Consider the following 12,251-nt stretch of genomic DNA (forward strand, 5'->3'; position numbering starts at 1 on the left):
GCGAAGTGATAAGTGAATGCAATGGCATACTTGAGGTCACAAACTCTGTTTATAAAGTAGAATAAAGTAGGTGTTATGAGATTCCTATAGAAGTTGCTCTTGTGGTCAAATGCGTAGAAGAGTTTCACATTGCTGCAACCCGCAAGGTGCATCGTTTCACTGGTGGCAAGAGTGTAAAGAAGTTGGTTCAGATAGCACTGCATGTCTTGTGGTCTCATTGAGTGTCTCAAGATAAGCTCAGCACCAAGATTGTAAGAGCTAACCATGCTTCCCCACCATGTCACATCTTTATTGCACTTATATAGCAGGGTGTGCTCACGTGCTCCATGGCAAGAATGTGGAGGTGTTTGATGAGGAAGAACATGGCGGCTTGAGGACATGTTCTGTAGAATAGGGGACCAACATCCGCCATGCCCTAGTCTCCTCCTGCTTCTTTTCCCTTCCACAGATAAAGACTATATCCAAAATGGCCTCGTTGCCTTGATATGAAGAAAAAGAAGACGCACTGAGCAGGTAACTCAAGGAAATATCCTTGCATAATGTGTGTATAGCTTTCAAAGTCCATAATGTTCAACTTCGTTAAATAGCCCCCCTAACCCCAGAAAATTTGTGTCTGTCCTTGTGTAACGTGTAGAAACCCGTCCGCGCCGACGTGGACCGGTTCGAGGCTCTTTCAAGGTTCAACACGCTAAATAAAGCTACCTAATGAGCACACTATACAAAGCACATTTTTTGTTTTTTTTAATAATAATATGGACTCCAGCAAGCTGTCTAAACCAGTCCGCGTCGGCGCGGACTGGTTCCAGCACGGAGTGAGTAAGGGTGTTGACACTATACAAAGCACGTTTTGTGTTTTTTTTCATAATAATATGGACTCCATCAAGCTGTCTAAATCAGTCCGCGCCGGCGCGGACTGGTTCCAGCACGTAGCGAGTAAGGGTGTTGGGGTTAATGGTAGGAGAGATGGTCGCGTAGTAGAGAGGAATGAAGTTGGGGTTGAAGGGGCCCAATGCAGGCCTGCGTGGCAGCGCCTCCAGCATCCAAGTCCAAGTCCAAGATAATTGAAGAATCCACACGGAAAAGAAAACAAAGCCCAGGGAGCCAACTACGGGCATGGAAGTAGTAGGCTGAGTTGCTTTCTTTTATGTAGCCCCTTCGCGCCATATGCACCCGAGAGAGAGAGAGAGAGAGAGAGAGAGAGAGAGGGGGGGGGGGGGGGGGCTTTTATCGCTCTGCAGTTGCAATAGCACCTCAAGCGCCAAAGACTCCTTGCCTTGCGACTGGATTAAACAAGGGGCACATAGTTAACAAGCGCGAGCTTCCTGCTCGTCCTTCCTCAAGAAAGGGTAAGAACCAGAACCTCCTTTGTGAGGAAGCTGATCCAAGAAGGTGTAGGGTTTGCACCTTATGAGAAGCGTATCACTGAGCTTTTGAAGGTGGGAAAGGACAAGAGACCTCTTAAGATGGCAAAGAGGAGGCTTGGAACTCACCTAAGGGGGAGGAAAAAGCGTGAGGAAATGTCTGTTGCTCTCCGGAAGCAAAGATCTACTGGTGGTACCAAGAAAAAGAAGTGATTGTCATACGTGGGGAAAATATTATCCATGGTGGACTGCAATTCCCTTATCAGAGATCACCGCCACAGAGATACCTAGGTGTGATTCTCATTTTTTTGTATCTGTAGTCAGAAAACTGCAGTTGATATTCATCACAAAAAAAAACGAGAGAGAGAGAGAGAGAGAGAGTGCACTTGGGGCTCAGGAGCGATCGAGAGAGATCAAGGAGACGTGGGCCCAAATGGAGGATCCAGGGACCAGATTTCGCTTCTTCTCTTTGCAGAGTCGGAGCCGCCGAATGAGCTCATTGGCGACCCAAGGCGGAGTATCGGGGCAAGGAGCTTTGGAAAGTAAATTGATGTTTGTTATGATCAACACAAACCATTATAGCATAAGCTCAAAAGTCAATTCAGTGTTTTACTAGTGTATTTTGTGCTTGAGAGTCCACGGCAAGATTAAGGCAAAATCAAGTTGGCATGGTACTCGGGTGCCTACCTATTGCCTTGTCGAAAGGGGTACGAAGAATCCGTGCATGACGTTGGTCACCTCGAGGCTCGGCCTCTTTATAATCCATTTTGGATTTGGACCAGTGTCTTTAGAGCCAAGTCCCGCAGTAGATATATAGATTACCCTTTTCTGAAGGAGGAAGAGCAAAAAAGAGAGAGGTTGAGAAAGTTCAACAACTCTTCTCGTGCGAGCGGAAATAACAGGCCCGGAGGAAGTTAATCTCAATTGCATGGAAAATCAGCTTTTGCCACCTAGCTTTGATGCCCCTGTGCTAAGGATTTCCACCTCCTTGTTTGCATTAGGCGTAAGAATCTCATTGCTCTTCCCAGTTCCTCTTTGATCTTTTAGCTAGAAGAAAAAAGGCACAAGTGCTTAGAGCCCCGTTCCGCCAGTTGCATAGGGGGCTTACAAATGTTATATGTGCTTTGCAGAGTGTTCTCGTCTAGGCTCTATAGGGCATACGGGGGCTAAGTGCTTGCGCTCTAGCCACCGCAAAATCGTGCCTCAAGCTGCAATTTTACAGTGCATGCACTAGAAAAACGTGGGTGGCACTAAGAAAAGTAAGGACAATAGAGTCGCAACCAATCATAGCTCTTTGAGGAGAGATTGGGTTGTGCAATTGCAGGCGGACCACTCTAGTTTACGTTCAACATGACCAGAAAATATGGTTACAGAGCATGAGAAGCTTTTGTCTCCCAACGGTTGCACTGGTCACGTCTCCAAACTAGTACTACTAGTAAATCCCTCTCAGCATCACCAGCTACCCTCAAGGAAAATAACTTTATTGAGGGACTTTCTCGTTTTTTTTGTCGCTCGAAAAAACTCGCTCACCCTCTTGTAAGACTCCTAACACACTGTCAAACACAGTACACTGCACACTCACAGACAGCCAACTCTACTGCTCATTGTCTATTGTACTTCTCACTGTCTATACTCACTAACAGATCTACTAATACGTGCACATTACAGATCTTGCAAAACTAACAAAAAAAAGTACAATGCATAACTAACAGAGCTTACAGCCACTTTACAGAAGCTGACAAAAACCTACTAATATGTCCTTTACAATCACTTAACAGTTCTCACACAACACAACCAAAAACAGATAACAGATGGAAGAAAGGCTTCCAGAGGTAGTGCTGAGTGCTTCTCAAGCTTAATGCAAGCCATTCCTCGGCAATGGCGCCAAAAATGTACGTTTTGTTGTACGTGTCGAAGCTTGGAACTTACCTGTGCACTGTGTGCGAGCCTCAAAAGGCTGCAAACACACAACTAGAAGAGCCTAGCAAGCTCAAAGGGGTAGGGGTGTGTCACTCAAGGCTCAATGCTTCCGTCGTGAAGGATCCTGTGTTGTGAGGAAGAAGGAGCCACCGTCGATGCCGCGCTCAGCCGCCGCAATGCTCGATCACATCTCTCTCTCTCTCTCTCTCTCTCTCTCTCTCTCTCTCTCTCTCCTCTCTCTCTCTCTCTCTCTCTCTCTCTCTCTCTCTCTCTCTCTCTCTCTCTCTCAAGCATACATACACACACACACACACCTGTGAGCACACGAAGGAAAAGGAGACAGAGATGGAGCAAGAGCACTTCTTAGCTTACACCTCAAAGAATGAGGATTTTTAGGTCAAATGGACCTTTTATAAGAGTTTGACCCATTCACACATGGGCGCCCACAGTGGTCGATCGTTGCAAAACTACTGTAAAAATAGTATCAAATGATATATGTGGTGCACCTCTCATCGGCGATCACCCAAGCACCTATAGGACCGACAAGCCCGGTCCCTAACTCAAAACAATGTGATATCTGTGGATGTTAACTGAGCCAATGCCCATTTCCCAAGGTCAGAACCAAGCGATGGGGAGCGTTGGGCGGTCACCAAGCCTCCTATTTTCTCGGTGATGACTCCACTCTCGCTTGTAATGACTTTAACACCAAGGTCAGCACCAAGCGATGGGGAGCGTTGGGCAGTCACCAAGCCTCCTATTCGCTTGGTGCTGACTCCACTATTGCTTGTAATGTCTTTAACATCGAGCCACTTTGGACTTAGCTTAAGTGGATACACCCATGCATGCCTGGAGTAATCATCAATGAAAGTCACAAAGTACAGGTAATTGCCTAACGACGGAGTTTGCGTAGGCCTACAAACATCACTATTCACAAGCTGCAACCTGCATGTAGCCCTTGCTGAACTATCCTTTGGAAACTTTGAACGATGCATCTTACTTAAAATACAGCCTTCACAAACATGCTTCACGGGTACTTCACAAGGTGGCAAAGAAGCAACCATATCATATTTTTCCAAACGCAGCAAACTGGAAAAATTCAACTACCCAAAACGTGCATGCCAAAGTTTTACATTTGAAACAGCCTTTGAATCCACAACTGCAATTGAAAAATTTTGCCCACACTTGTCATACAAAGTGAGCTTATAAAGCCCACGGCATAAAATTCCAGATGCAACAATTTCATCACCAAAATTGAGATCATGAACTGTACATCTGTCATCCACAAATTTAACAATAACACCAAGTCTAGCAAGTGCGGCTTTAGACAAAAGGTTCTTTTTTATCCCAGGTACACAAAGTGCATCAGTAAGTGTGAAAGAACTGCCATTCGCAACGGTCAGCACAATCTTTCTAACTTCCTTGATTGGATAAGAGGCATTGTTGACACCAATGACTGAATTCTCATCAGGACATCCTTGAGAGAGGAAAACAAGTCACGATGAGAGGTCGTGTGCTTTCTAGCACCACTATCAAAGTACCACACATGAGCATCTACATCAACCGACATACATGCATCATGGAGGACAGAAGGATCATAATTGCACTCTGCACTAAAAGCCCATTCTGCATCTACATCAGCATCACAATCTTCTTTCAGAAAAGAATCTACAATTTTTGCATTTGTAGTGGAACCAGCCTCTTTCTTCTTAGCCTCTTTTGCCTTCAATTTTTGACACTTCTTGATCAAGTGATCGTTAGATTACAATAATAGCAACGCAAAAGGTGTTTCTCCAATGTTTCCAAAAGAAGCATTGGAAACATGTGATTTGCCACTCGCCAAAGAACCATGAGAAGTGTCTACATTGTTGTTACCACTTTTCCTTTGAGCAACAATAAAAGCATTTTAAACTGCATGCTATTTAGCCTTGTTTTTTCTTGAAAGTGACTCTTGCAATGGCAATGTGCATAATGCATCAAACTTGACAACTTCTAGATTTCCTTGGGTCATAAGTCTCCAAGTACTAGCAAAAGTCTGATAAGAATCTTGCAAAGCATCAAGAACAGTCTACATAAGGGAACTGTCAAAAATGACTTTGCCTGAAGAAGCCGCTCATTCATATCCTTGATACCAGCAAGGAAAGTAATCTTCCTCATGCATAATCTTTGACCCCAGCTCTTTACGCAACAAAGAAATTTTAGCCTCAATTGCGACTTGCATAAAGACCAGCCAAAATATCCCAAGCCTGTTTTGCAGATTTAGATGAACAAATGTGAGGAGTGATAGTGCATTTCATGGATACTGTAATCAATGCATGAGCCTGTGCATCTCTAACATCCTACTGAGCTTGCTCAGCCATAGGCAAAACAGCTCTGGCAACAGCAACCCTGTCACCAAAACCTGCAACATCCTCAACATCACATGTATCCTCAAAACCAGCACATACGTCAATGCCATGCACAGCTTTCCAAACGCCCTTTTACACAAGCACATGTTGCATCATGTAAGCCCACATTGGGTAATTGTCCCCATCTAATTTATCTTCAGCAACAACAAACATCTTGAGCACATCTGTGTTGTTGTTAGCCATGGCAAATGCCTGCATCTGATGTGAAAACTACCTTAAAAAAGTAGAAAAAAAGCAAGACCAGCATGTGCTATATATCACAACCCGTAGAAGACTGCAAGGAACCTATTATGCAAAAAACGGTACTGACAAAAATTCTGCACAAAATGACAAAATTGCCTACGTAGTACTCTCTTCAAAATGAGTCCAAAACATTTTTTGACATGTTGATGCTCATCAAACCTCACTGAAATCTGAAAAAGTGAGCTGGCGTATGGTGGCAACTCTGACAACTAAGCCCGAGAGGATGCAATCTGCTCTGATACCAATTGTTGGAAATAGGGTTGCAGAGAAACACACAGCTTGGAGAAGACAAAGGAAGGTTAACACTAGACTTGTAATGAGCCACAAAAGTGGCTGAAGCCACAAAAATGGCTCACATCAGGATTCTAGTAAATGAAACATAACTTTTGTTATGACATCAAAATTTCATGAAACTTCTTAAATATGGGTTCAAGATATGAAAAAGGTTTCTAAATACACAATTTACATGAAAATCTCAAAAATAAAAAAAATTACTTCTCTAAAATTAGTAAATTTTACATAAAACTGCACTTCAACACTTAACTTGAAGAAGTAAAAAATATCAGCAGTCTTTGTATATGAGTTAAAAAAGCTTAGTACATCTATCACATACCTATAGAGGGATTCTTCAAAGAAGTTTGGGCTTGCTTAGCAATGATTTGATTTAATTTCAAAAGAAAATAGAAAATTTTTGTCCATCCGTACAAATTAGTTGTAGAAGATGACAATGGAAAGGCACCTTTAGACCTTCATTTAGCTTTGTACTATTTTTTATCAACTCATATTGAGTGTTTGTCATAATTCCCTGAAACCATTTTCTATTCAGATAACTAGCATAGTGTTGAGAAAAATTTTACAAAAGTCTCAAAAAGCCACAAAAGTAGCTGATTTTTTACAGGACTAGTGTTAAGGCACACAACAGAGAGTAGTATTACTTAGTGTGCAATGGAAATATAAGTTATTCCTAGAATGATGGGAGTATATACAATGCATGGGGGGGAAAATTTGCTAGTGAGGAAAAAAAGACCCCGGCAGTCCTAAGTATGTTCACACACATCACTACCACATATGTATAGTAACAAAGACCACAGTGGCTAGGTTTTGGTTTTAATTTGCAAAATGTACATGGATCCCAATCCATGTTTGGAGAGCTTTTGAGTCCAAATTTAAAATAGTTATAAATGAAGGTATTTCTAGGCTATCCCCAAAATATTTTTGAATTTGGAAAAGTTTTCGTCAAACAAAAGTGAAACCCAAGGTCTGTTTTAGCAGTCTTCCACTTTGAAGTGTTTTTAGCCTTTTTTGCCCACTTTTCTCACTTTTTTCATAACTCTCCTTTCGATTTGTTTGCAATGGTCGCTGCTACAGGCTGGTATAGTTTCTGTCCCAAAACACAGTTGAGGTACATGGGTCCCGATTCATGTTTGGTCACTTCTGGACTTGGGATTTAGCCATATGATAGCTTATGACGTTTGTAGTGTGCTTCTAAAACCTTTTTGAATTTGGAGTAATTTTGGTAAACCAAAAGTAAATTCTTGGGTTTGTTTTGGCAATTTTTGACAGTCTTTTGTTTTTGGCTCTTTTGACCACTTTTTTCAACTTTTTTGGCAACGGAGGTTTTGCTACCAAGTAGAAGCACTAGACAGAGGTATTTGCTTCTCAGAGAAGAACCATGAGAAATGACTACATTGTTATTACCACCTCCTCTTTGAGCAGCAACAAAAGCCTGTTCAATCGCACATTGTTTATCCCTATTCTTTCTTGAAAGTGACTCTTGTAGTAGCAATGGCAATGCATCGAGGATAGTCTGCACAAAAGAATTGCCAGAAAGAACTTCACCTGCAAAAATGATCCGCTCATGAATGTCCTTGATACCAGCAAGAAAAGTATCCATGTCATCTTCCTCTTGCATAATCTTATAAGAACCCTAGGAGCTAGAGACCTGGATCCTCCACCCAACCGCCCATACTTATAGGCTCTTAGCCCTAGGATCCCCTATCCACACTGCTAGCTGGCCCGTGGCCGGGGTCCGTGACCCCCCTTTAGGGTAGGGCCCTGCCCGTAGGACCCGTGTCCTGACATTACTCTCCCCTTTGGAAGAGTTTTCGTCCTCAAAAACACAAGTGGTGGTATCTTCATAAGAACACTAATGTTTTCCACTGTGGCATTCCTCATGGATCCAACGGTTTGTTGAATCGGAACCCGGTTTATTGGGAGGTTCAATGAAATCAAGAATAATATCTTGATTTTCCACATTGTTGTCCCTGTACAACCGTCTTGGTTAACCGACCCGTAACCAACATAATGTGAAGACTCCATTTAAAACTCACTTGAGTATGTTAAACGAGTTATCATAACGAAGAGGTGTCTAAATGTATACCCAAGTTTCAGACTTTCTGGAGGTACTTGACTGTGCAATATAACCTCGGCTCATCTTTCCATGAAAGTACTATGCTGACATACTCATTAGCAGCAACCAAGTCCTTGACTTGCTATGGTTTCTTGCCAGTAGCCAACCGTATCAAAACTGATGATTAAGGTTGACAACTTGAGAAAAATAGGTAGAGACTAAAAGTAGCCGTAACATGCCTTTCATCATATGAAGCAAACTCCAAACTAGAAAGGTAACCGATCCAGTTGTTTCACTTCTTGCTAACGTATGCACTTATCATATCCTTTAGTGTGATTTAACGTATGCACTTTGCATATCCATTAGTACTAAATAGAATGCTTGTAAACTGTCCATCCTTCTCGGGATGAATAGCAGCAGTAAGAGTGAGGTGCTTTTCCCCCAACCACTTGCAGAAAGTCGCCCACGACTGACGACAAACTATGACTCAATCATTGAGTATCCAGCCATATACTCGATATGGAATGGAGACAACCAACTAGGTTGAAATCAGATTGGAGTTTCAAGCATCCAATCACAAACACCCATACTTAGCCATCACCTTGTATGGCAGGGTGTAAACTCATACTAAATCTTGAAGAGAGATTGCACTGGCACTGCAAAAAATTGCAGAAACAATAATGTCCATGAAGTTGCTTGCTGCTCCAAATAAATTTGTGTTAAACACTAGGACCCATAACACCTAGTGTGCATGCATTTAACACAAACATATCCGAACCACAATTCCATGACGAGACTTTGGACCATAACAGAATGTGGCAACCCGGTCACACCTAGGTACCAACCATGAGACATTCTCATGTACATAGCATACTTAGCTATATGTAGAAACAACCCTCCGGCAAGGTGGTTTCACAGCACTTGTAATCGTAACAAGTTTGTACTTAGTACCCGACAATTTCTGGCCACTGAAATTGCTCCTGATACTGTGTGCTCAAAATGGTCAAATCCAAGGATGCGACCAGCACCTAGGGACTTCATCGCGACACATTGTTAGATAGTTGGCACCAATGTCAGTCCCAGAGACTCGTATTCTCCACATGTGGAATATGTCTCAAACAAGGATATCTAGAAAAGAGACATCCATCAAGTACGAGCTGGTACTTGTGTGTGGAGGTAACTGCAAACACTCCACGACAAGAGTGAGAGGGACCCTCATTATCATGCTCCACACTGGCTAAACTGAACTCCTTGAGTTCCTAGACCATGTTGTATCCCACGTGACAACATGTGCCAAATCGAACCCTACAACTAGGTTCGTAACAGCATAAGGTATAGTGGACGTTACGGTCCAAAATACTCTGTTCCAACATGCCCTTGGCATGGCTTTGAAACAATCAAGCGTATTTAGACGACTTGCACTGGAAACCGTGGGTGTTTCCTACGCAATCCAACCCCTTTGGTTAACATCTATGGAGTCAAACCCCTTGGTAAGACCCTCTGTAGAAACTGCTCAACTAGCAGGCAACGGTAACCAACATAGTTAACCATGTACATAATGATTGGAATCAGCTCGAAAAGTTGAATTCGTCCGCTACCTTGTGGTAGATTTCGGAATTCTTTCCTTGAAATTTTAACTGGGAGAGATCAAACCGTGATCCTCAATGCCTATGGGGTGATTTAGCAGTCACCCTCCGGGTCGTACCCCAAACAATAATGTCCATAGACACTCCATAGTGCTATAGAGAGATCAAGAAATCCACACAAGTGAATTGCCTAGCTCTTGTGGACAGTCATGCTGTCTCAACTGATTGCTGTATCTATACTTCCTTGTAGAGATCAGCTGCTGTGAGTTGAAGATTTATAAAAAACTCAACTTGAGTGTCGCACTGAAAACATGTAGTGCAAAAATGACACCCTAAACATCTGTAATGACAAGACTCTTGCTTGTCCATTAGCGTCAATGTGTACTTCCTTGGGTAGATATGTTCGAAAAAAAAAATCACCCAAAGAATGCCAATAGTTGGGTCTTACCCTTGGCCTGACAATGGCTCTTAGCCTGTGTGGCTCATAGCCCTTATGCAAATTAGTGTTCAATGGATGAACCGATGAAGACTAATTTGAGTAGCATCTTAGCCACATGCTAGCTGAGAGTTAGAGCACCTTGGCTCAAGCTGACTCACGAGCAAAACATGTATCAAAAGCTTCTTAGAAGATTTTCATTATTCCCTTAAAGAGAGAGAGAGCGAGAAGAAGAGCATGCTGGGCTGAGGAACTTCCCTTAAGTTTTTTGAGTGTGTACCCAAGATGTGTGCTCTTACGCATCTTATGCCTGACTTGAAGCTTATCGTATAAGCATTTCACAGTTTTCATCAGTTGACAGAGTTGCGAGTGTGATAGCGGAAGCATAATCTTTGCAGCGGTGGAATTTATGCCACCTAGTTAGCATGCCGTGCATACAGATTGTAAAGCCCTTCGCGAGAGAGACGGCCTCAAACGGGAGAGACAAAACCAGTAGTGCCTTGCACAATTTAAACTGGTAGGGATTTTGTGAGATAGTATTCCCTATTTTTCCAGTTGGTCAATCTTGTGTGCCATTGCTCGTGATTCTGAGTCATTGGGCAGTACCTTGGCACAAGGGAGAAGCCTTGCTTCATGAAAAATTGTCAAAGAACTTTTCTTTGTACACAAGCATTAGTTTCCAATGTAAATGTATAAGCATGGAAAAAAAAAACAATACTAAACATGGTCTAACCTAGTCATCCTGCTGTAACCAGTTGTCTTGAGATGTGGGAAAAAAAACTCGCTCAAATGTAGATCTTCATCTCCTTTGTGTGAGAAAAAGTTGACTTGAAATATACTGTAGGCATAGAGAGAACTTTCCCAAGGGCGTGTGCTCATAGCATACCCCAAACAGGAAACAGCTTAATGTAAGAGTCGTGAGTTGAAGCCTTGCTTCCTTCAAAAACAGGTGCAAGAAAAGTCCATGTATGTCTATTTAAAGATTGCAATTTTGCCATGCATCGTTCCAATCTTTAAACAAATCCACGTTTTGGTACTTACAATAATTTGCACAGGCCATGCTTGTGAGCCTAAAGTGTATGCATATTATATGCACGTCTATTGCATATCGTAGCTATCAAACAGATGCTGGATAACCAAAAAAATCAATTGCGTACCTTATCTAGTACACTTACTGACGAGGCTTGCTGCCGGAAGAATCAAATGAGTCACCAGGAAGAAGAAAACCAAGAAGTGATTTGCTGGATCATCGAGTGAATGTGGGTCATAGCCATATAGGTTGTTAACTGTAGAAGTATCAGATGTCTCCTTGCATGCCCTCTTGGCTGGGTTTAGTCCGATCTAGTGGGGAAAAAAAAACAGGTAGACATGTTGCCTAGTTCCCCCCCAAAGTCCATATGCTACTAGCATATTCCAAACCGACTTGCTTAAATTTCCAAAGCGTAGATCTTTTTGAAACTCCAGAGATTACCCAATACTGGAAAAGATAGCTGAAGAAGGGTAGCTATCGTATTGCACCAAAGCAATCGCTACTTGGCAAGTTGGCATGATAAAAACTTCGGCAAGATTAGTTCAAAATTGTAAACTGTAACATGCTTACCGACGGACTGGAACAACCTGTGAGAGAGCCATGCTTTTTGCAGACTGTGGCAAAAATGCCCAATTGGAATCCATCTGACTCATAGCCGTGGATTCCAACAGGAAATGAAACCCCTTGGTCGATGCTCAGAACTCAATGCAAGCCTTGCTTGCCGTAAATGTTGTGCAAATGAAAAAATAACAATGCATCTATGCATGTAGAACCCTAAATTGCCAATCTATGCAAAGTCAAGCCTTGCTTGACTAGTCGTTGCAAACACTTAAATTGCACAATCAGATAATAAACTGGTATGGCAGTACACACGCCTTTTTGCATGCTATAAAGAACAAGCACATGCTTAACACGAAGGA

At 42.4% G+C, this 12,251-nt stretch overlaps 1 protein-coding gene across 1 annotated transcript; it reads left to right on the plus strand.

Moving 5' to 3' along the window:
- Positions 1-1,009: 1,009 nt before the first annotated feature.
- LOC147450175 (large ribosomal subunit protein eL36z-like) lies at positions 1,010-1,654 on the plus strand. The gene is made up of 2 exons (XM_086520668.1): positions 1,010-1,119; positions 1,346-1,654. The coding sequence occupies exons 1-2, from the start codon at positions 1,010-1,012 to the stop codon at positions 1,572-1,574; spliced, it is 339 nt and encodes a 112-aa protein (XP_086376794.1). The 3' UTR covers positions 1,575-1,654.
- The last annotated feature ends 10,597 nt before the right edge of the window (positions 1,655-12,251 follow it).

The sequence above is a fragment of the Adiantum capillus-veneris genome, chromosome 9 (genome assembly GCF_014529385.1).
Source record: "Adiantum capillus-veneris isolate H3 chromosome 9, ASM1452938v2, whole genome shotgun sequence".
In the NCBI taxonomy this organism is placed as follows: Eukaryota; Viridiplantae; Streptophyta; class Polypodiopsida; order Polypodiales; family Pteridaceae; genus Adiantum; species Adiantum capillus-veneris.

Excerpts from the sequence above, each read along its gene's own strand:
- LOC147450175 (XM_086520668.1), top strand. The coding sequence starts at position 1,010 with ATGCAGGCCTGCGTGGCAGCGCCTCCAGCATCCAAGTCCAAGTCCAAG. Across the intron at positions 1,120-1,345 it reads AGCCAACTACGGGCATGGAA|GGTAAGAACCAGAACCTCCT; the intron begins GTAGTAGGCTGA and ends TCCTCAAGAAAG.